Raw genomic sequence first — 23,596 nt, forward strand, 5'->3', positions numbered from 1 at the left:
CTGTATCTCTATCATCCATATTTTGAAAATAACAGTTCAAACAAAAAATTTCACGGTCATTTGGAAGAAATTACGTTTGAAATATTTTAACATTTTCAAAACTACGGTTGCAAACAAACAGACACATTGGGTCAATTAGTTTCAGAATGGTGACGTTATTTGACGAAGATTTGAGTTATAGGAAAAGTATTAAATATAAAAGACTACTTCATCAAGTTATTTTCTTTTCCTTTTACACATTTTATTGCATTTAAACTTTTCTGGTATTATTATTACTTTGGTTAGTAGCTTCCTGCTATATCTTTTTCTAAGAACATAAATTGATAGTGATGTATTACGAGGGTGTCCTACCTCAACTTAAAGATGTCACCACTTATCAAGCTGAGAAATATATTTTTTTTTCATACTGTATTGTAAAGTCGACTATTATTAGGGTACCGTCTGTTGGGGTAAGATTGGCCCTTTAAGGGTAACATTGGCCCAAAGTTAGAAAAAGTTTTGCTGTGCTGTATGTAATCATACGATGTGTTATCGACTTAGTTTACCCATTACTGGATAGGTAGCACCACTGGCCCACCCGTTGATGAAGTGGGAGATTAGTTCCATATCTCACAACCACTCCAGTGTTGCTCCATCTATACTGATCTATACTGTGAGAAAGTGGTGAAATTTGTTGTCTTCCAACTTTTACTTGTAAACGCTAATTCTTGAAGAGCTACTGGTAGGCAAGTGTATAATAATGTTATATATTCAATTGTTTCAAGTATTTTTGGTGTAATAATGCTTTTACCTTTGTTATATACAAAATAATTCGATTTTACTACTTCATGATATCTTTGGCCCAGAGTTGGGTAACTTTGGCCCAGTAGTTGGGGTAGCTTTGGCCCAAGATGGTGGCTAGGCCAAATTTACCCCAAGAATCATATTTTCGATAGGTATAATACTTGAGTAGTATTTTATAAGCAGTTTCTTACACAAAACCACTTAAAATATTTTTATTACAATTGTAAGCACTAATTTTTGGATTTTTTTGCAGGAATTATGCCGAGAAATCGAATAAAACCTCTTTGGAACAAGAAATTATGCCAATTACAAACTAGAAGTGTAAGAGGAGTGCTTATTAGGTCAGGTGTTAACCCAAAGAGCTGCAGAAAAAAGGTATAATATACCTTTATACAAAAAATGTAGGACGTGCAAGAATTTTTAGTGATGAAGAGGAACATGTTTTCGAACAACATTTAATTAAAATGGCAGACTATGGGTTCCCTGTAGTTAAAATGGATTTTCGTTATGCAGTCAAAAGTTATTTGGACAAAAAAGGTGTCCACATTTGTCAGTTCAAAAACAATCTCCCTGGCTATGAATGGATAAAAGCCTTCTTAAAAAGACATGAGAATCTGGCTCGTAGGATAAATTCCAATATGAAAAAGGTCAGAGCCGAAGTAGATGCTTCTCTCATCGAAAATTACATTGATAACCTCAAAGAAGAGGTTAAAGATGTTCCCCCAAATAATATATTCAATTACGATGAGACGAACCTTACCGACGACCCTGGGAATAAAAAGGTTATCTGTAAGAGAGGAGCAAAATACGTGGAGTACATTTGTAATTTCAGTATAAGTGCAACATCAATAATGATGGCTAGGAATGCTGCAGGCGACCTCTTGTCTCCATATGTTGTTTATAGAGCTGAGCACTTGTGGTCCACATGGACTGAGAATGGTCCTGAAGGAACTCGATATAACCGCTCTGAAAGTGGGTGGTTTGATGCAGTATGCTTCGAAGAAGAGTTCCAGTCAACATTGTTACCAGGTGTTAAAAATCTAGATGGTCCTAAAGTTATCATTGGAGATAACTTATCTTCTCACATCAGTTTGCATGTGCTTAAGCTCTGTGAAGAGAATAATATAAGGTTCGTTTGCCTCCCTCCGAATTCAACACATCTAACGCAATCATTAGACGTTGCCTTCTTTGGACCAATGAAAAGATCGTGGCGTGACATCCTCCGCAAGTGGAAAGAATCAGATTCAGGTTCCAAATTTGCAACGATCCCTAAAGATTTGTTTCCACGATTGCTAAAAGAGCTAATGGCAATTTTGGAAGAAAAGCGAAGAGACAATTTGACGGCTGGATTTGCCAAATGTGTAATCCATCCCTTAAACAAGCAAACACTACTAGACTGACTTCCAGAAAACCAGCCCCTGGGTAAAGAGTCTATAGGAGAAGCTTTTATGGAACAGTTGGAGAAGAAAAGAGCTGGGTTTTTAACTAAAGATGGCCCGAGAAGAAGGAAAAAAATTGCAAGTGCCTGCTGGCAAGAGTATTGCATTTGAACAGGTTGAAGCAGCCATCTCAGAAGCAGCAAGCAAACCTTCACCAGTGCGTCAAAGAAACACAAGTTTCCAAGAAGAAAAACAAAAAAAAGCAAAACTCTTCTTCAGATTTTCCGATCTGGAAGAAATATTACAGGAAGTTGCAGGCATACCTGTTCACAGGCCTAATGATGAAGAAACACCAGTTGCATTGAAACCTGAAGACTTTGCTATTGATAACTTTGTAGTGGTTAAGAATGATGGACAGAAATACCCTGGCAAAATTGTTAGTTTATCTGAAGAAGGATCTATAGTTGAATGCATGGAAAGAAGACTCAAGTTTTGGGACTGGCCAGAAAAATAAGATTGCCTGACTTACGACTGGGTGGATGTTTGTCAGAAGATCAATCCTCCAAAAATAGCTTCAAAGTGGAACCAGTGCCAGAACTGGACAACTAGTAAGTAAATAAATGTATGTAAATATGATGTAAAATGATATCTTTTTTTGTACAATACAATTTTTTTTTATATATGAAGTCCGTTTCATTTATTCCCATTTCTTATCATTTCTTGGATGTTTTTGAAGTAAAAGCAGGTAAAAACACAAACTAATATGTCTGGGGGTAATTTTATCTTGTCTAACTTTAGCCCAACCAATACTAAACATAGGTTTTATATGGTTTGAAAGTATGGGACAAAATTTTCCCTAATTCAAGGCAACTTTGGTCCAAACATTAAAAAAATTCAGTATAATATTGCAAAATGATTGAGGGGTCTCAATATGGTTTTAATTTAATGATATAATGTTTGCTTACACATTAAGATACATTGAAGATTAATAAAATCATTGTCCAAAGATATGGAGCTGATAAAACCATAACATAGCTTTAGATTTGGACCAATCTTACCCCAGCTGACGGTACTCGATTAGATATTAAATGTAAAGTTGTTATTATAACAATTACTAAATTGCAGTGGATTTTATACATCATATTGTCTACTTCTTCAGTCTTCTAAAATTTGGTCTTTTTTTGGCTTTCGGGACCCAGCCAAATTCATATTGTATTCGGGTATTCCCGCAATCGTTCGAAACCATATATGACATAAGAAAAAGAAGCAATTCAATACATGTATGTTTTGTTATTTTTTAATATGGATGTTTAGTCACTATTTGACAATTGAATAAGTTAGTTGTGTAAATTTTTCTGAAAATGAAAAAAATCGAGTATCGAGATGTCATTAAATATTTGTTTTTGAAAGACAATACGCGTACGGAAATGAAATAGGAATTAGATACTTTGTACGAAGACTCTGCACCATCATTTACGACCGTAAAGTTTTTGACATCTAAATTCAAACGTGGTTATATCAGCTTGACAAACGACGAATTTTCAGGATAAAATACTTTTCAGGACAACGCACGTACTCACACTTCGGTCAATTCACAAATTACTTTTCGAATTGATTGTATAACTCATCGTATTCATCAGATCTGGGGCCTATTCCACAATAATACTTTGCAACTTTGCACTCATCACTTTTCAATTTGTATTTGCTGCAAAGTGAAAAGTCTTTGAGTTCCACAATTAACTTACACTAACTTTGCACTTGTCACTTTTTTTTTCAAAGACTTACGTCAATTTGACATTAGATTAAATTTTGTTAGTTCCTGTCTGAATTTCGCTGAATATTTATAAAAAAGATGGTAGAATTTGAATTCATTTATTCAAGTGAATATGATGATAACGACAATGCTGTCAGAAGACGCAAAGTGTATAAAGAGCGCTTCAACTTTGAACACTTGGGTAATTTTCATTTCAAAGAAGCTTTTCGATTGACTTCAGAGGGTGTAAATATTGTGTTACAACATATTGGGCAACATTTAAGACATCCCACAGGAAAGAGTACAGCGCTTCAGCTTCAGCAGCAGTTGCTGATTACCTAAAAAAATGGAGGCCAACTTCATGGTATAGCCGCAATGCATGGAGTTAGCAAAGCAACCGTATGCAGAACTGTGCATCGAGTTGTCAATGCTATTGTACAAAATATGTTCCCAACATTCGTACGTTGGTCCGAAAATCCTGTAAGAATAGCACAACAATTTATCAACATTGCGGGGTTTCCTTCTGTATGTGGGTGTGTTGATGGTACTTTATAAATATCGATTTCCCCACTGAAAATGAAGACACGGTAACCATTCTCTCAACTGCATGATGGTTTGCGGCCCTAATTTTCACTTTCACGGTGTCAATGCTAATTGGCCTGGCAGTGTCCTCGATGCAAGAGTACTACGTAATTCTGGGATTTTGGTCAAGGATTCCGACCTTTTCCTAACGCAATGATCTTGGGAGACAGCGCATATGGACTGAAAGAGTGGCTTATGGTTCCTTTGAGAAGAAATCCAAATGATATAGCCGAACATAATTATAATAGGAGGCATAAAAGCACACGGCGAGTTATTGAGAATGCTTACGGCATTTTGAAGGAGAGATTCTCATGTCTTAACCATCTCAGATTTTCACCACGAAGAGCGGGAAATATTATATTAGCATGTGCCACGCTACACAACATTTGCTGCCAGAATGAAGGTGTATTTTATCAATTTGACGATGAATGTTTCGATAACCTCGGTGCTGGTGACAACGAAGTCTTATCCGAACCGGAAGTAGTTCCCTAACAGACAAAATCGCCTTTTGAATTATTTAACGTATAAACTAAAAATTTTCCGTTAGATACTCTTCATTGATGTTTATAGTTTCTTATAATTGTTGAGATGTGGCAGCTTGCACATGATTGATTAAATTTGTTATTTATGTTAATTAATTGGTTATTTTTTTAATTTACATATCACTGTGACTATTTAGTATTATCCACTGGTTTTATAATACTTTGTAAGCTAATAAGCTGATTAATAAACTGATGATGCAAGAGTTTAAAGGTCCATTTTGTATTGCTGTTTAAAAATGTAATCAAGACTAATAGTTACTTGATAGAAAAGATTTCTTTCGCGGATATAATTCGGAATCGGATAATATTTGATTGTGTGATGCCGCACATATTATAGAAGCTTTTAAAATAGGTCCTTAAGAAATAAACATGAAAAAATGTGTTAATTTATTCATGCTATATAACAAAATCTAACATATAAAACCGAAACTACTCAAGATAACATTACACGAAATGGGTAGGTAGATATTAATCCCTCATAATGAACTGCTTAGTGATAAAATTCTTTTGTAAATATACTTGGTTGTAAACGTAAGTCTTTTTCTAATTTTAATACCTCCAGTTTTTTTATATTCCTCAATCTCTAATAAAGACTCTTTTAGTTCGACTTTCCTATCTTCATTGTGGTTTTTCTTGTTTTTTACACAATTTTCTGCTGTCTTCCTTCTCTTTCCCTTGTGGAAGTCAACTACAGCTTTGAAAATTTCAGTTCCAGTTTCCTTAGGAACTGTGTTGCAAGAGGTATTCGCACTTAGCATTGGTTGAGCTTCTGGAAGATTTATTCAATCCACTACCGTATGATTTTCATTCAAAATATCCAGTATTGCCAAATCCACTTCGTCTAATTTTTTGTCGACCCCCCCCCCCGATGTTCCTGTCCGACGTGCATTCTTTGTTTATTCTACGAAACACAAACAACTCAAATGTACTGAACATTTTGAATTATTTATTACTTTAACCCAAAGTGCGGCTTTTTTTCTGGAGACGCCAATTCTAAACACTTAGTTAATGACGATATACTCTCCCATGCATTTTGCTTGTCTGCATTAGAGGTTGTTTTGAAATTTCCAAATAAAATATCGCGCATTTGTTTGATAGCAGCTAAAACAGCTAGCTTCTTTTCAATAATTAAATCTTTTTTTTCCCATATTTATACGAATAAACTATTTTTTTCTACGACCGTGCGTTTTAACCCACTCTCCCGCACGCATTTTAGTTTTGAAAGTGTCACTTTCCCGCACTAGTGCGGGAAAGTAACATTCTTCAAAGGAGAAACATCTATCAAACCACCCAGGTTTGATATCAATTGCTATGACAACCCAACCGTGTAATTGTTACTAAAACGTCAAAGTTGTTCAAAACGTCTTGGAAGTGACCGAATAAGTACAATCTTCTTCTAAATTAAACCACATAAAACCGAATCCGATACAATAATATTAATGGAATTATCCGACGAAGAACTTCCCGAAGCCATTTTGAAGGCTGCAAATGAAGCTAATTCCGAGCTGTTACCTGCCAAATCCAGACTAAAGTATAAGAAGCAATACGACCATTTTGTTATATGGTATAAGGAGGAAGGGGCCAAAACTTATAAGGGAGAGGTATTTCTTGCGTATTTTTCAGACCTAAGTAAGGTTTTGAAATCTAATACATTATGGTCCAGCTATTCGATGGTGAAAAGTTTCTCTGTTCTACATATGACTTAAAACTGTTGCCGTCACCGTCATCGTCATCTTTATGCGACCTGCAACCGATGCCATCCTCACCGACGTCATTTACCTTCCAGTTGAAATCAAATAACTCCACTGGGCCGGCAATTCTTACTTGTCTACAGAATGCAACAAATTGGGTTTTCAATATTAATATTTATAAAAATTATAAGTTTTTAGTTAAAATTTTGTATATTATTATGTTTGTTGGAATAAAATAATTTTAGAAAAATGGGTTGGTATACTTTTTTGTATATACGGTCGTAGAAAAAATAATGTTCCTAACTCATGCGTAAAGTGTCTTTCCCACACTTGACCGCTGCATTCGCTTGCGGGAAAGTATCATTTTCCGCACTTGTTAGGAAAATAACTATTGCAAACCACTCAAACACTCAGCAGAATAATTTGACAAGTGTCAAGATGACAATTGGTATTTTGCGAAGAGATATATGTTGTGGAACAAAAATCGGAAAAAATATAGCTTATCGATGTATTCTTGGCACTTAGCACTTTTCACTTTGCAACTTGTTGTTATTGTGGAACAGGAATTTGAAAATAAATTGCAAACTGCAAAGTGATAAGTACAAAGTATTATTGTGGAATAGGCCCCAGGTACCTAGTGACAGTCACAGTAACACTGGACTAAGGGTATGATATGGTAAAAAGTATCTGTCTTTGTTAAGTCGGTAACTTTTCAGTCAACCATTGTATAAAGAGTTCGATCATTGAAATAATTTAAATATAATGAGCGATTCACTCAGTGCGTTAGAGTTCATACATACTAGGTGGAAAGTTAGTTTTAAATATTTCATTGTATGTACATTAGTTATTGATATTCGATTAAAAAACAATAAAACTACTTTTCAACGCATGACGATGATAGTAACTTGTAAGTGTATAGATACTGTGCTATAAAAAAGCAGACGCCAGCCGTGATATTAGTCAATAATGGCGTATATACGGAAATATTTATATTTTAGTTACCATATTTGTTCTTTGTTTGGTGTTACACCATTTTATAGTTTTGTAAAACAATCACCAATTTATAAAATAATGAATTCATTTATTCCACCATTTCTTATATTCTACTCAGTATCATTATTTATAATTTTATATAAAAACAGTTTTATAATTAAAGGTGATGGTACAAGCACTTTATACGTTACCGAAATGCTGAGTATTGGAACGTATTGTTTCATGCCAATAGCAACGTCCACGGTATTTTTTTATAAAAGATGGCATTGGATGCGCTTTAATAAGAAATTCTTGGAAGCTTTTGATAATATAAAAACGGTTTATTCACACAAATGTTTCTCTCTTATAATGGTAATGGTATTGTTTCACTTATTAGTATTTTCTAATATTTTATTTCGCTTCATGAAACCCGATACCCCGCATTTGATTAGCATGTACTTGTGTATATGGGATTTGGCTATACTGTATTCGGTTATTTTGATTATTCTCATTAATCGGAATATAAAAGTGTTTTATAAAAACTTGCAGGATGTATTAGTTAAGATATGCGAAGAAGCTATCAAAGATAAAATTAACATCTATGATAGTGATACTGTTACTGTTTTTAATCTTAAGGAGATTTTTGCTTACTACGTGGATGTAACGGAATTAGTAAATGGAGTAAGTGATCTATTTGGTTGGACTATAGTTCAAATATTTGCTTACGCATTTACTTCAAGTATCGCTTTTTTGAATAGATACGTCAGCGGTGTTAAAATGTTTCCTACGGATTTATTAGACCTTTTCGTTACTCTGGTTAGTATATTTTTAAATAAGTTTACCAACAACATGAATTTCAAACTAAAAATCTGTTTCAACCACAAAAAATGATTTTTTCTTAGTAGTTATATTAAAAAAATATGTAGCAGCCTTTAATTGAATTATTCTATTCTACTCAAATTGCTCAGGTTTGTTTTTTATTGAGAAAAAGTTAGATATTTGTACTTTTTAAAATTATCACCCCAAGAAAATTTGAATTCCGATTTTTTTTATATTCCCAACTTTTCGAAATACATGATGTTATCATATGATACCACTAAGAGCTAATAATTCTTGAGTCTTGTTTCTAGATTTTGAGCCAGAAAATTAAAATAAATTCAGTAAAGTAAATTGAAAAATCTTGGTAATTTTATACTTTCTCGATCCCCTCTTTTTTTGGCGAAAAATCATTCGATTTCGATAATTTTTTTAAAATCTTTGTTTTAACGGCGGATTTACGAAAAAAATTATGGGAATAAAAAAATGGAAACTTTATTGGTTTCAGGACTTTAAATCCTTCAGGTATAATTGTTGATAATTTTTTTCCAAATAATCGAATGAAGTTATTATATTTTTTTTTCATAATCTACACAAAATATGTGCACTTTTGTTCAAAAACTAGGTAGACTAAGCACCTAGGGTTACCAAATGGTAACGGATTGATAAGACTTGGCGGAACTCCTAACTAAGGGTCACAAAATTTTTCAATAAGTTTGTCAGTTTGAGGTCTAAAATCAAGTGAATATATTTAAAGCGGAAAATAATTATCGAGGATTTTTTTTAGTAAATGCAGGGGCTCATATGATTCATCTTAAGGAGTACTTTGTTACTAGATGCTAACCAGGGTCAGATAATGGGGAAGGTGGCTATAGGAACTCTGTAATTAAATGAACTCCAATCAGTTTGGGCTCATTTTATTCGTCATGATAAATAAAATAAGGACCTCAATCTTCAATATAAGTCGAATTTATAATAAGAAAAATTTTTTATTCTAAGAATATTCCGCCTGTTATATAATTTCAGAGAAGCAGACTTTCTTGAAGTACTTTTTGGCCACAATACGACAGCATTTGATAAATCACTAAATTTTTTTTCAGACTTTGGTGGTTAGTATTACATTATCATGCGACTTTACTGCAAGTGAAGGTAAACAATTTATTACTGCGGTGTATGACACCGAAGAAAAATTTGGTTTAACCGCCCCTACAAGATTGGAATTGGTTACCATAGCCGAACAGGGAATCTATTATTTACCGAACTTCACTTTATTTGGTTTAATTACTATTAATAGAAGTATAAATTTAAATTTAGTGTCAATTTTAACCACTTATATGATTGTTGTCATTCAATTTAATATATCGTATAAATAATAAAACGAGGTGTGATCTATTTACGAGGTGTGATACAAAATACGGTGAATTATTTTATCCAAAACAAAACGTAATTGATTCTAATTTATCTTTTTCAAAGTACTGACGTATTCTAGCGTTGAATATAGGAGTAGGTGCGTTACTGACTGGATTGTTCCGTACTTGTTTTCGTCCAGAGGAGGCTAGTGCATAGGCGCCTTAATGGTTTCAAAAATGAGACATTTTCTATTACTTATCCTAAAGAAAATTGGTAATACTTTGCCTTGTAACAACCCAGTAAAGTTAACCAGTTATATTCTAGTGTTTTTACCTGGAAATCTTCGTAGCATACACTTGAGCGGAACGCTTATTATGATGAAAACACGTCGAGTAAATTGTTTTTTGTTCGTGACTTCACGAGCTGTCTAATTCAGTGTTTCCCAACATGAGGCCAAAGCCTCACAAGGGGGGGATTTGATTGTAAAGATGGGCAATTCGAAAATGGACTCAACACGAGTTTAATCCTTTTCTATCTCACTGCGGAAGACGCAGTTCTTCGCATCTGATTCAATGAACTCCAAGTTATGAAGAAGGTGACTCGTGAAGAATTTGTGGTCCGATGATGCCTAGCAAAAAAAGAATCTTGCAGGGACACCACTCGACTCGGAAGCAGTTGAATCAAGTAAGTGGCGCTGTAAGCTAAGATCAGTCTCAAACGTCACGGGTCAGCTGACCGAAGCCAATTGAATCAGAGAAGAATTTCTTTTCTTCACAGCCACGTGTGTATTTAGTCGTAGATTTCGTATTAATTTATGCTTTTTTTTTAATCAATGTTATAATTTTTTACGAAGTTGAGGGTACAGGAAGATTATGCTTTTAATTAAAATCTGTATTGAAATGATTTCATATTTGAATTTTAGTTTTTCATTATATGTTTTGAAAATTTCTTTACTGTGTATCTGGCATGAGAATGCTTGGGTGGGGGAAGGAACAAATAATGTTGGGAAACACTGGTCTAATGATTCAGGACGATTTGAACTGAATAACAATATACTATAATAGAGCGTGTGTGATATTATGGAAATTGTTTTTAACTTAATAATTACCAAGAAATTTTGTAAATATTCAAACGATATTGTAGGATTAAAAACGAAAGATAAGTCAGTAGCAATTATTATTATAGAAAAAAAAACTGTTATAAGTAGGGGAAAAGCTACATAAGAGGATTTACTCAACATATTTATCGCAGAAATGATTGGATTTGTGGTTGTACCAAAAAAACATTGGATCCTTTGGCGAATAATCTCGATACTTCTGAAGATTTCTATTTTATTACTTCATACCTACGAAACAGAAACGATCTTAGTTCCATTGATTGTCAAATTGTTGGCTTTCTCCTATATATTCCTGTATGCTAGCACTCAGGTTCAAATAATTTAGCTCTTTCAGTACATCTAAACATATCACGCCCAACTTCGCTTTGATTATTTTTGGGTTGATGACTTTTTTGGCGGCTTGACTATCTAATATTTTTGCTGTATCTCTTTTCAAATAGCTCCTGTCTTAATCACATTATGCACTCTTTCCAATTGATAGAAAGCAATAAAATAGGTTCCTATAGATTCTAAGTAGTTGTTTCTTGGTCCCAGAGGCGGCTTTACCCATTGCTAGGCTCCGGGCGGCAGGTCTTTGCGAGACCCTTTGTCCTTCGTGAAAAGAAGGTGAAAAGAAGGTCTGGTTGTTTGGTTTAGGTATTTGTCATGTTTAAGCAGAAATGCTAAAATTATATAAATAAATCAAATTTAAGTTTTAAAATATTTTACATTGAAAGATTTACAATATTAACAAATACAGAGAGTCCTAAGACTAAAATCTTCAATCAAAGTACAATAATCTAGCGAATAAGCTACGTCATTATCGATTGAAAGAATAGCAAGGGCTGAAAGCCGATATTGTGTCATCGAATTCCTCAAATATGTTTTAATAAGTCAGGCGTAACTGTAACAGGTTTGGTAGCAATAATTCTCAGGACTATTTCGTAGTGGGGTAAACTTCAGTTATTTTTTTTCTATTATGTATTTTAGCAGCGAGATAATGTCATCTTTTCCTTTATACACACGGATGAACATATTCAGTTCTTCGTACAATTCATGTCCATTAATAGCACATGATTCTCCTCCTGTCATAGATATTTGCAAGTCACTGCATTGCTTTAAAAGTTCACTATAATTAATTTCCTTTAATTTTTTTATATTATACATGAAACCAAATATGCTCTCATGATATTTAAGAGCCTCAAACCTAGAAGAACAGCTTGCGCGCACATTGTCGACAATGATATAAAAATAGTTGAATTTGAAAATTCCTTCCGCTTTCAATTCATGAGCTTCATCTCCCCCTTCATAATCAAAATGCCTTTCTTTACGTCTTTACTTCTTTGAACTGTCTGTCAATATATATAAAAAATTGTTAAAAAGTTTTATATTTTTTAAAATTTGCTTGAGTTGTTGCGCGAGGCTCCTGAAAGAGCGAGGCCCTGGGCGATTGCCCTGTTCGCCACCCCCTAAGGCCGCCACTGCTTGGTCCATATACTCCTTACCACGTTCCTATTGCGGTTTGAAAGTATGTCATGTCGTTGTATATTTTCTGATTAAATAATAAGTGTCGTCCTTCTAATTTTTTTTGTCATTCAGTTAAATCACTTACTTGGAGCTGCGAGAGTGGTATTTTTGCAAGAAGGACCTTCCATAATCTTGAGTTTGAAATTTCCTCTTTCCAAATCCGCTTATGACCATCGTCATCATAGATGCGTTGGCATATCTTTCTACGACAATGTGCAGTGAAGGTAAGTCTAGAATAACTTTTATTGTCTTTATTAGATAATATCACATGACCCCTGTATTACACATAGATGCTAGTTACTTAGGTGTTGAATCAATTACTGTAACTTGGGTTGTATAGGTATAAGTAGATCTAGATCATATCTGATACTATTTTTCTGGAAAGTAGGGACTCATTGAAAAAAGAAACACCTTACTAAAAGCATTTTCTTTATTTAATTTTGGTGGTGATGAAGCTTGGACGGAAAGCTAGGAGCAATCTAGGAATCTTAACATGCAAACTCCAAAAGATAATTGCATAGTTTATGCATTATTAGGTTCAATCAATGTTATGTCTCAATTTGATTTTGCCCATTGGTGGAATACACACAGACATAATAAAAATGAGGCTTGAATCACAAAATGTTCAATTTAATAGGGAAAAATGTGAGGAATTTGCAAAAAAATGTACAGAGGAGCCCATTTTATGCAAGGGCAATGAATTACCTGAAAAAGCAAAGTCTATTCTAAAAAAACATCAAAAAAGTTAGAAGACTTATGTTCAGACCTCTAGAATTATAGAAATTCACCTATTGCTAAATAGTCGAGTAAGTAAAACAAAAGTATTGCAAGGGAGTTTCTGGAATTAAAGTTACCTTTGTCAACACAAACAAAAAAATCAAACATAAATTTGACAAGAAAAAAAAATATTCTGATGTACAATCGAAAGTTGTAAAGCCTTTATAAGAAAACATGAATGTAAATATGTTTAATCACCTAGAAAACGGAAACCTGGAAAAATTATTAAAACGTATACAGGTCCTAGATCTTATGTAAATAGAGATAAAAACGGTAATATTAGCATAAAGATTCTGACTCAAGTTCCGTACATATTGTTTCAGTATTCCTATTAACAGTGACTAAGGTAAACAATACCCAGATAATAAAATTGTTGATAACTCAGGTGGTTGAAAATAGGTCATTAAAAACCCTGATAGGCTAGATATTTGAAGGGAAAAATGTTTAATATGGTAACCCTGACAAGATCAGCTGATCAGAACAGACAATTGAGGCCGATTCATAACTTGGGTGACGTTTGCCGTTTGACGTCTATTGATCCTATTCATAATCTTGACGTTGCTGCCGTTAACCTAAAAATGTTCTTTCTTCTTCTTTCTTCTTTCTTCTTTTTGACGTGTGTACTGCTTTTTGTTTTCGTAATATTCTTGTGGACGATATTATAGAAAATAATGAAGAACTTTTTTTGTCATTATTAAACGGATGTGATTGGCCCTTTTCTATTGCTACGAAAGTTGTTACGAACGGTCGACGTGAAAAGATAAAATTCGTTGAAAGTCACCAACGGCAGACAGCGACGTCCACCGGGAACTATGAATGGTCTCTGAATCGGCCTTTAAGGTTAAAATAACGGCTGGAATGTTATGTATATAAAGAGACAATTACTTGGAAATTCTTAAAGAATTTATAGTTGGAAATTAGTTGTGTGTTTTAGTTCCATCTTATAATAGAAACACAACCCTGTGAGTGAAGAATAAGAATTTTAACGAGAGTGGGTAATAAATGAATCACTGTTATAAAAAAAATAAATATATTTATTTAACGAGTAAAGCTTTTGGCAATGGCTGTTGCAAACAACTTTTCCTGCAAAAACATTGAAAAAACATGAAGCTTTCTAACATAACTATAAAAATTAGAAATGACTACATTAATTTTTTATGTAATGGGTTAGAAAAATATACGGTTGTCCCGAAAATAATCCATTTATAGTTTTACCTACACACATTCTGCTAGTATACAGTTTTCCATAAGGTTACAAGAATAAGCAGGAAAATAAATGTTTATTTCTTGATGTTTCTCATATTTAAAACGGTTTATTAACAAATAAATTGACACAATACCTGTTAATTACAATTATTTTCCAAAAAGTCGAACTATTATTTAAAATGCTTTCTTTGATAAATAAAATTAGTTACCAAACAAATTATTTGGTGTTGCTAAAATGTTTCTAATTTTAATAATTATATTGTTTAAAAATTATTATTCTTAAGCAAACAGTTATCTATTTTATATTTAGTGCCTTGGAAAACAATCAAATGGCTGTTTGACCGTTTTCTTTATTAAAATTACTTTAAAGCCTGTTTCATACCCAGTTTTTAAAATTTATATAGAACCAAAACGTACATAAATAATATTTTTTCAATATATATATACACTTTTGATAAATATATTTGCCCTATTGAATAATATTGCTAACTAATACATTTTCTATAAAATATCTACATTTTCGATGTACGTATCATACTAATATAATATTTTATTCGTGTAAATGAGTTGTCAAAGTTCGTGAATTTATTGTTGCTTTCTTGTTGTTGAAAGTGAATAAATGCGTCTTTCCAAATGTATAAATTCATTAAAGCTAACATAAAAAACAAATTGTCAGTTATTAATAATTAGAAAAAAAGATTAAAGATTAAAATTATTGGGCCCTACCAATAATTTTACGCCTTGAAACTTTTGTATTTTAATTTAACAATATTAAATTATTAAATAGATAAACGTGTACTATCATCAGATATTTGGCAAAAAATATCAGACGTTGGCTGTATAGCACGCGTTTCTTAAAAGTAAGTCATAAAAAATGTTCAACAAATTAAATCAATTATAAACGTAATTGTTTTATCCAAATTATAAACTATGTTTATCCAAATAATAAATGTGGAAAATACAATTACTTACTTGTTGTATAAATAACTATTAATTTACTGTATATCTGACAGCTATATATCAGGTTCTGGTAACAAACTGAATTTTTTTAAACCAATAGTTGATACTCCCGCAAAAAATTATAAAATGGGATTAAATAAAATAACTTATGTATTTTACATCAATTTTTACTCAATTTTCAAACAAACATGCTAATCTCGAAATTTTTTTTCTTGTATCTGCCTGTAAAAGAGTCGACAAGTTGATATTTTTACTGAAACTAGTGGTGACAACATTTTTATTATAAAGTAATTATTTTGATTATTTCAGAAATAATAAATTTCAGTGTCAGGTTAGGAACAGAGTCATGGACTGATACTAAACAGCTAACTGTTTAGGATTGCACAATCAATTAAACAATTTGCATTTATAGGTTAAGTACAAGAAGTTACTGCGTGTGCTATTTATTATATCACATAATCACAAAATATGATTTTGTATCTTTATATTTTATTTTTTTATGACAAATTTAGATTTAATAGATATATTTAATTACTTTGAATTTTTTGTATTGAAAAAAAAATTTTTGTAACCAAAAATGGTACAAAGCGAATACCGGAAAAATTTTATTCTAAAATTTGATTCTATATTTATACATTAGTTGATGTCAATAATATACATGGACACGTTGAAAATAACATTTATTTTTTAATTCAATACATATACTTAATAACTTATTGTGTGAATTTTAATAATAGCACAATACATAATTGTGTTTATAGTATATTGAAACACCAATAAAAAAGACAATTTAGGAGATACAAATTTACCTTCTTTCTTAAAAGAAAATACAGCAGGAAGCCCAAAAAAACTCAAAAATTAAATAGTGGACTGAAATGGTGGAGTAAACAATGACGTCAAAAACATAACCTTGAAATGCGAAATTTTTCTTTGTGTGCAGGATATCCTAATTAAATGTCAAGATGATGATGATTTTAATGGCGTCTACAGGACAAAGTTAAATTAAACTGTTTTTGTTCTTTGGATAAAACAACTTTTCGATCATAGTATATAATATTATACATTGAAATATATAATAAATAATACTAATAGAATTATTGTGCTAGTGATATTCTATCGAAATGAATTAGGTAATGATCGGATCGGACTAGTTTTTCATTGGTCATTGGTCTAGGTATAAACATTATTACTGTTAACATTTAGGGGATATCTTTACAAATTTATTTAAATCTAAACATTAACACAATTACACATAATTTTACCACTTTTGATATAAAATACTCTAGGACTAGACCGTTTATTTCTATTAAGCAGAACCAATATAAAAGAAAAAATTAAGATCTTTCCGAATAATTTGATTAGAAATAATCAAACGTAATATTCCTTAAATTTAGTAATTCTCTTATCTCACACTTCAACCGGTGGTTGGTTTGGTAGTTCTGGCGCCGATAAACGAACTTGCTGACTTTCCGTTTGAATAACTCCATTTATTTGAGGAGTTCTTTGAGTATCACGCCATGGGGTCGTTAAAATTCGAATTCTCTGAAAATATACGTAAGTATGATTCAGATAGGGTTTTGTGGACAACTACGACACGCATATTCTGTACTTGTCAAGATTTTATTAACACATTAAGGTAAATCTTTAGATTTAATTTAATCGTAAAGCACCGCTTCAAAAACAGTAACGCCAGACGGCAACCAAGGGTCATAAAAATGGTAGTTATAAAATGGTGACCGACAAAACCTCTCCATGCTTAGTAATGGTAATAATGGTAATTTCCGTTCTGAATTTTTCTAATCGCCGGCAACAGCATTTTTGGCGTTTTCTTAATATTTAATTCTGGGCCTTCTCGTTTCCAATTTCAACAAACTTTTTATTATGGATGACATTAAATGTATTCTCATCTATATTAAATGTTTTTTTTTGTTTTGCAAATATGACACAAAATTTTGGTGTGATGTTCCTTTCATTTGTAAAACATCAAGAATTGGAGGAAAATGATCCGGATAGAACTTGAGGTTGAAGATGATGGTTTTAGTTGAATGGTGAAGTCAATAGATATAATTATTATTAATGTGTCATACCAGCCCACATATTTTCATACACAAAAACCCTGGAAAATGGATATTTAAACAGGAGCTCTAAGCGACGTCTTATAAGACTATTATATATCGCTTTAAACTCGCTTTGTTTTAAAGCATATATTATAGAGGTTAATAAGTATGTATGAATGTATATAGATACTAAAACCCACTTTTTTGGAAAGTTCAGAATGTGGGATAGCTGGAGGTTAACATAGGAGCTATATATTTTGAAATACAAGAAAAACTACAAATCATTTTAGGTAAATGGGGTTAATCATGCTCAAAGTAGTTACTACACCATCACCTATGTCAATGCACATTTCTCCCACAATTTGAAACCTGTCATATTTTAGAATCATTTAAAAAAGTAATAGAAACTAGAGCGGAGAACACAACCACTGAACGGCTCCTAAGAACAACAGAAATGCGGACTCTGAGATCAATAACAGGACATACGTTACTCTATCGGAAGAAAAATGAAGGAATAAGGGACATGTGCGATATTCAGAATGTAGTAGGATGGGCGAGGAGCTGCGGAAGAGAATGGAGAGACCATATTGACAGAATGCCAAATGAACGGTTAGCAAAAATTGCAAAGGAAAAGAAACCAGACACAACTCAACCTCCTGGACGACCACCTATAAGGTGGTATGAAAGCTGGTCCTCAGCATCCCAACTACTCCTGGCAAACCCTTGATGAAAATACAGGACCTAGTCCTAACGTAAGAAGAAGAAAAAGAAGAAAAAAGTAATGAATTCCTTCGTCAGTTTCCTTCGTATCGTCGATTTCGTTAACGCTTCTTTAGGTTGAAGAATAAAATATTACTGAATATTAACTGACTTAAGAACAGGTAAATAATTTGTGGTGTAACAGTTTTCCGTAACTATCCATAGATCTTCAAGCTCAAATGCTTTCACCCACCCTTTATACTAAAGAAAATGTAGCTAGGAAATATGTTGAATCTATCAATCTAGGTACGAACAACCTACGAAAATTAATAGAAGTCTTCTCGAGGTATTGCCGCCTCAATGGACACTTGAAGACGCTATCACATAGAGAACGAAACCTTCATCTACATTCTTTCGAATTGTTAGAGACCACGGGAAGATGAAGATGTTTGGTAGCTAGAGTTATCCCACATTCTGAACTACAGTATACATGACACCCCAAATCACAACGTACAATCAATATCTGGGACAAATAATCGTCATAGAATGTCGTGTACTTGAACCAGAAATGTATTAAACGTATTCAAGTAGTAGTTACTTACCATAAGGAAAGACCCAGGTGTGACGATGAATTTATACAGTCCAACAATAGGAATCATAAGCACCGAAGATCCTGCAATAACCCAACCAAGAATATTCGCCCAACCGGGATAAACGTAATTTTCGTAAGTTAATGGTTCGTACCCTAATAGACCGTAAACAATGATAAATAATAAAAATACTGGCGCTGCAAATTTCCAACAAAATCTCCAGTAGTATCCTGGCGCGAAACCGATCATATCTTTGATGTCATCACAAAAACGTTGAGTCCCTGAAATAATACATTATCATATTTTACTTTCGAATCAAATAAAATGATTAAGGGCCAATTTTGTAACCTAGGGTAAAACTGGATATTAAACTAAGGTTTTAAACTATGGTTTAAACAAATAATAAGCAAGATTACTCCATTATACACGTGACAGTTAAGCAGACATTTTTCTGTTGTCACTAGCACGAAAATATAATTTTTCCGATATTTGTTTCAAAGTTGTATTAAGAAAGTTGTACAAAAAGAACAATTTGCAATTGCAATTTCTCTAACGATTAAGTAGTGTCTTTGGTTAACCTTGTGAAGAAACACAAAGAAATGTTTTCGAAAACAAATTTAAAAAATAAGTGTCACAATTCAAAGGTTTTCTCTAGGACGAATAACTTTTTGTTTTTTCGGCGCGTCAACAATATTGATAATTTCTTCATCATCATCGTCGACTTCAACAAATTACAAAGTACAAATTTTCAATCACTTCACCGAAAGCGTTTATAATATCTTAAAAATGTGAACAATTGAAAAAGTTATGTGTAGATCCTCCATTTCATGTTAAACTGAAGTTTAAACTATCTCCCGACCGCCGGTAATGTTTAGTTTATCGGTAAATGCCATCTATAAAATGCGAAAAAACCGGTATCTGTGGTTTTCAGTTTTGAAGTTTAAACTTTATTTGTAAAACTGTGCCTATAAGTTAATGGACAAAGTTTTTATCATTTTCTCTTTTAAAATATTTGAATTAAATTTTACTCATTTCTTATAACTTTCTTTTATTATTTTGTAATTGGTTAGAAAAAAAGACAATAATTATAAAAACAGTCATCAGTATCACAGTGCTGCTATTTAATAAAACAAGGCAACAACAACAACAACAGAGAATGAAATTCAAGTACCTTGGAATTGACATAACTAGTTATTGAGATGTCTTCGTGGTAGGGTGAAACAAACTCCTAAGACAATAAACGGAGGCACGAATACATCAGATACAAGGCTAGAAACATCTAAAACGACTCAAGCGGATCTCGGGGAAAACACTACTAGACCGAGAAAGCAACGAAAACATCAGACAATCATGTGACGTAGATAATATTAATGAATGAGTATTACAGTCGAAGAAACAATGGAACTAACATATAAGTCAAATGATTGACATAAGATAGGTAAAAACAGCAAGGGATAAATTTCCAATTGAAACCCGGTGTAGAGGTGGACCAAGAAAGAGATGGAATGACAAACTAAAGCAAGTGTAAGGAAATATATCGAAGAAAGAATCTATTATGGAAGAAAGAAGAAGGACGAATGCTTCATATGTCTTAATTGAGACCTTCTCTATACCAGTATAGAATATTTGAAAATAAACTAATAAAATAAATAATCAATTCTAAGGATTTTCGTATTGTGCCATTCCAGGTCAATCACCATGGCGAGTTGTACACAAAGTGATGGGAAATAAAACACTTCGAATTCTTAACCTGGAAACATCACACAGCTTTGTATTAATAAAATACATCTTACCGTATATCCACGAAACTGCTATGGCTTCAAAAAATACTGCGAAAAGCATAGAATACCCTGCAGCATAACGATCCAGAAGTAGAAAAAAATAAAATCCACCTTGAGAGCACGATGCCAGTCCGACCAAAAAATATAAAGTGAATAAGCAAGCGACGAAAATTTCCCTGTTTCTTCCTATTTTTGGAAATTCGTCACTTAGAGCGGTGATTATAGCTTCCGAACCACCAAACTGAAAATATTAGAGTCTGTAGTCAAATTATTGCAGATAGATAGATATTTATGTTATCGGGTTCTTAACCCCTTATCGAGCCAATTTTTTTTTTTGAAAATTGTTCTATATCTCGTGTATTAGATGTTTATTCTTCATTTTCGACTTATTTTGGATTGATTTACAAAATGGCATAGCCATATCCTGGCGCTGCGGAAATCGTACTCGTGCCTGCAAAGCTATTAAGATCATTGTATCTGGTACCGATTTTTTCAATTCTAAATTGCATTTCCGGTACGTTTTAATAAATTTGATTAATATAAGAGACTGATCTTTATAACAATGAACGCTATAAACGATGGATACTGTAGTATATTACTTCAAACAATAATGGAAGATTTTCTTGAATGTTCTTATTTAATCAAGACATGAAGCTTTCAACTAGAGAAAGGAATAAAGCGAAAGCCAAAAGAAGTCGTTTGCTGGGTTCTAACGATGAAATAAAATTGGACAGCAATGATGTGATACACAAGGGAAGTAATTTTGGCAAGAAAGAAAAAAGAAGAGGGGGAGAAGTAGTCGCGGATATCTACGATGAGGAGGATTACCAGCATTTATAGCTAATAGTACTGGGTAATTATAGCGCGGGAAGGATAGGAATTTCACACTACTAGCTGACCTCAACTGAGTTTTGGAAGATTTTCCTTCTTTTCCATAGAAAAAAAAATGTACCTAAAGTATTGTTGTGTATCAGACGATTATATTTTTTATTAAATATGTGATATGTCAGAAAAAATATTAAAATAGCATTCTATTCGGAATTTTAATTAAGGTTTGAATATCACTTACCGAACTATCTAAGCCTAAGGTTAGTAGCATCATGAAAAATATCAGCGCCCAAAAAATGCTTCCAGGCATGGTGGCTATCGCTGCTGGATAAACAATGAAAACTAACCCTGGACCTTCAGTTGCCACTTCTTGAATTGGCCTTCCGGCAGCGTGTGCCATATACCCTAGCACCGAAAAAATGACAAATCCTGCTATAAAACTTGTTGCTGAATTGATTACACTGGTTAAGAGTGCGTCTCTAAAATATAAAAAAATATGAACAGTTTATTATTATTATACATAGCTTATAGCTGGTATCATTACGGTTATAATGAACTTGCTTACAACTTGGAAAACGACCGGTAAGCGTTAATGGAAGTTTTAGATGAGTCAAGTCATAGTGCGATTCGGATAGTCGTATCTAAATTAGAATTTCTGGAGCTTCGGTTATCGAAAAGCGCGTCAGACAGTGGAATTGTGAGTGTTGGTGTAGTGGTAGTGTAAACAGTGTGTTCAATACATTCACTTATAATCTTGCGAATGTTATATTACAGAAAAAATTAACGAACGCGTTTTGGCAAGCATTCTACCGAAGGGATACCAAATTTACTTCGAGCTCCTTGTCCAACCGATTTTCTGTCATTGTTTCTTGGCTATGCCATCACTCCTCTTACTAGCTATCCAATGACTATGCTCTTGTGGTTAAAACGAGATTGGAGATCAGGACTTTGTGTTCTGTCTGGTTACTCCAGAACCATGACATCAACAAGACATTTTTATTATGTCTGCGTATTTCTCATTTTGAAACTTCTTGTAGACCTCCACTCTAAGAACTAGATTTTCAATAGAATACATAAGTATGAATATAACAAACACGATTATCAGAATTGACATCTTCATGAAGAATATATTTTTGATGAGAACGTTCGCTATAAAGGTCAGTAAAATGTTTGTAGCGATATTTGGCTCTATTCCTTGATCAATTGGAAAAATTTAACAACGGCTAATGTTCGATGTCCTATCAGAAACTTTAGTTGCGTTTTCATGCGGAATTAGGAGGATCGCATTTATACCAAATCCGATATATGAAAACTAGAACGACATTTATACATTATATTGAACATATTTAACAAAAACTCTACACCCATGGAAGAAGATGCTGCATAAAAATTAGTTAATATATTTGAACAATTGATAATATTAGTACCTATAATAAAAAAAAACGATTGATTGATGTCGTGGTATGCACTAGTGGTTTCGTTCGAGAGGCGGTGTTATACAGTTTGACCCAATAGAGGCTTTCTTTTCAAACAGATTTTCTGTAATCGGAGCCCTTAGCCCTTTTTGGAACCTCTTTAATTAAGACCCGTCGTTGGCAACTGCACTGAAAATCAATTGTTACCTCGATAATGGAGTTTGGATAAACTATAAGTACGAAAATACTTAGAACTGGAGTCCCATGGCCCATTAGAACATTAAAGAATTGAATGCTTCCATTTAGACTCACATTATCATACAAGATATCAATCATGCAGAAAGTCAGTTCGGTTTTTTAGGGATGAAGCCCATTTCCATTTGTGTGGGCCTGTGAATAAACATGGTCTACTGAGCTGACACTATTCTTCGAGAATTACATAAAAGGCATTTGCAATTACTTCAGCTGCAATTATTACTCCCTGGTTCTTTGCAGTGTTAGTAAATTCGGACTGGAATGTAAATGTGAAAATGAACTTGAGACTACATGAGTTGGACTTGAAGGGATATTTGGTTTGAACAAGATAGTGAAACAACACACGCCGCAACAGCTTTGACGGCTCTTTTGTGGGAACATCTCTCAGAACGCCTCATCTTCATCAGACATGATTTGGCCGACCCAATCTTCTGTTTTATCCCATTAAGATTTTTTCTAAGGGTTTTCTAATATCCCTTGTTTATATGAACCAACAAAGAACTTTCAAGATTTAAAAAATAAAATCCGGGTAGAAAT

The 23,596-nt window shown here is 33.1% G+C and overlaps 2 protein-coding genes across 3 annotated transcripts in view; one reads left to right on the plus strand and one right to left on the minus strand.

The window, feature by feature from the left end:
• The first annotated feature begins 1,247 nt into the window (after positions 1-1,247).
• On the plus strand, positions 1,248-2,183 carry LOC130900517 (uncharacterized). The gene has a single exon (XM_057811208.1). It carries the CDS (start codon positions 1,248-1,250, stop codon positions 2,181-2,183), a length of 936 nt encoding a protein of 311 aa, XP_057667191.1.
• A 12,101-nt stretch (positions 2,184-14,284) lies between these two features.
• LOC130901804 (sodium-dependent dopamine transporter) overlaps positions 14,285-23,596 on the minus strand; it is a 46,000-nt gene continuing 36,688 nt past the window's right edge. Inside the window, exons 8-11 of one of the 2 annotated variants that reach the window (XM_057813409.1) lie at positions 21,631-21,868; positions 20,574-20,802; positions 18,793-19,061; positions 14,285-16,976 (exon numbers count right to left, since the gene is read on the minus strand). In XM_057813409.1, coding sequence (XP_057669392.1) covers positions 16,842-16,976; positions 18,793-19,061; positions 20,574-20,802; positions 21,631-21,868 — 871 coding nt within the window. In that variant the 3' untranslated portion in view covers positions 14,285-16,841. The remainder of the gene's footprint in view (positions 16,977-18,792; positions 19,062-20,573; positions 20,803-21,630; positions 21,869-23,596) is intronic. The other variant, XM_057813410.1, reaches the window with a different exon arrangement.

The sequence above is a fragment of the Diorhabda carinulata genome, chromosome X (assembly GCF_026250575.1).
Source record: "Diorhabda carinulata isolate Delta chromosome X, icDioCari1.1, whole genome shotgun sequence".
In the NCBI taxonomy this organism is placed as follows: Eukaryota; Metazoa; Arthropoda; class Insecta; order Coleoptera; family Chrysomelidae; genus Diorhabda; species Diorhabda carinulata.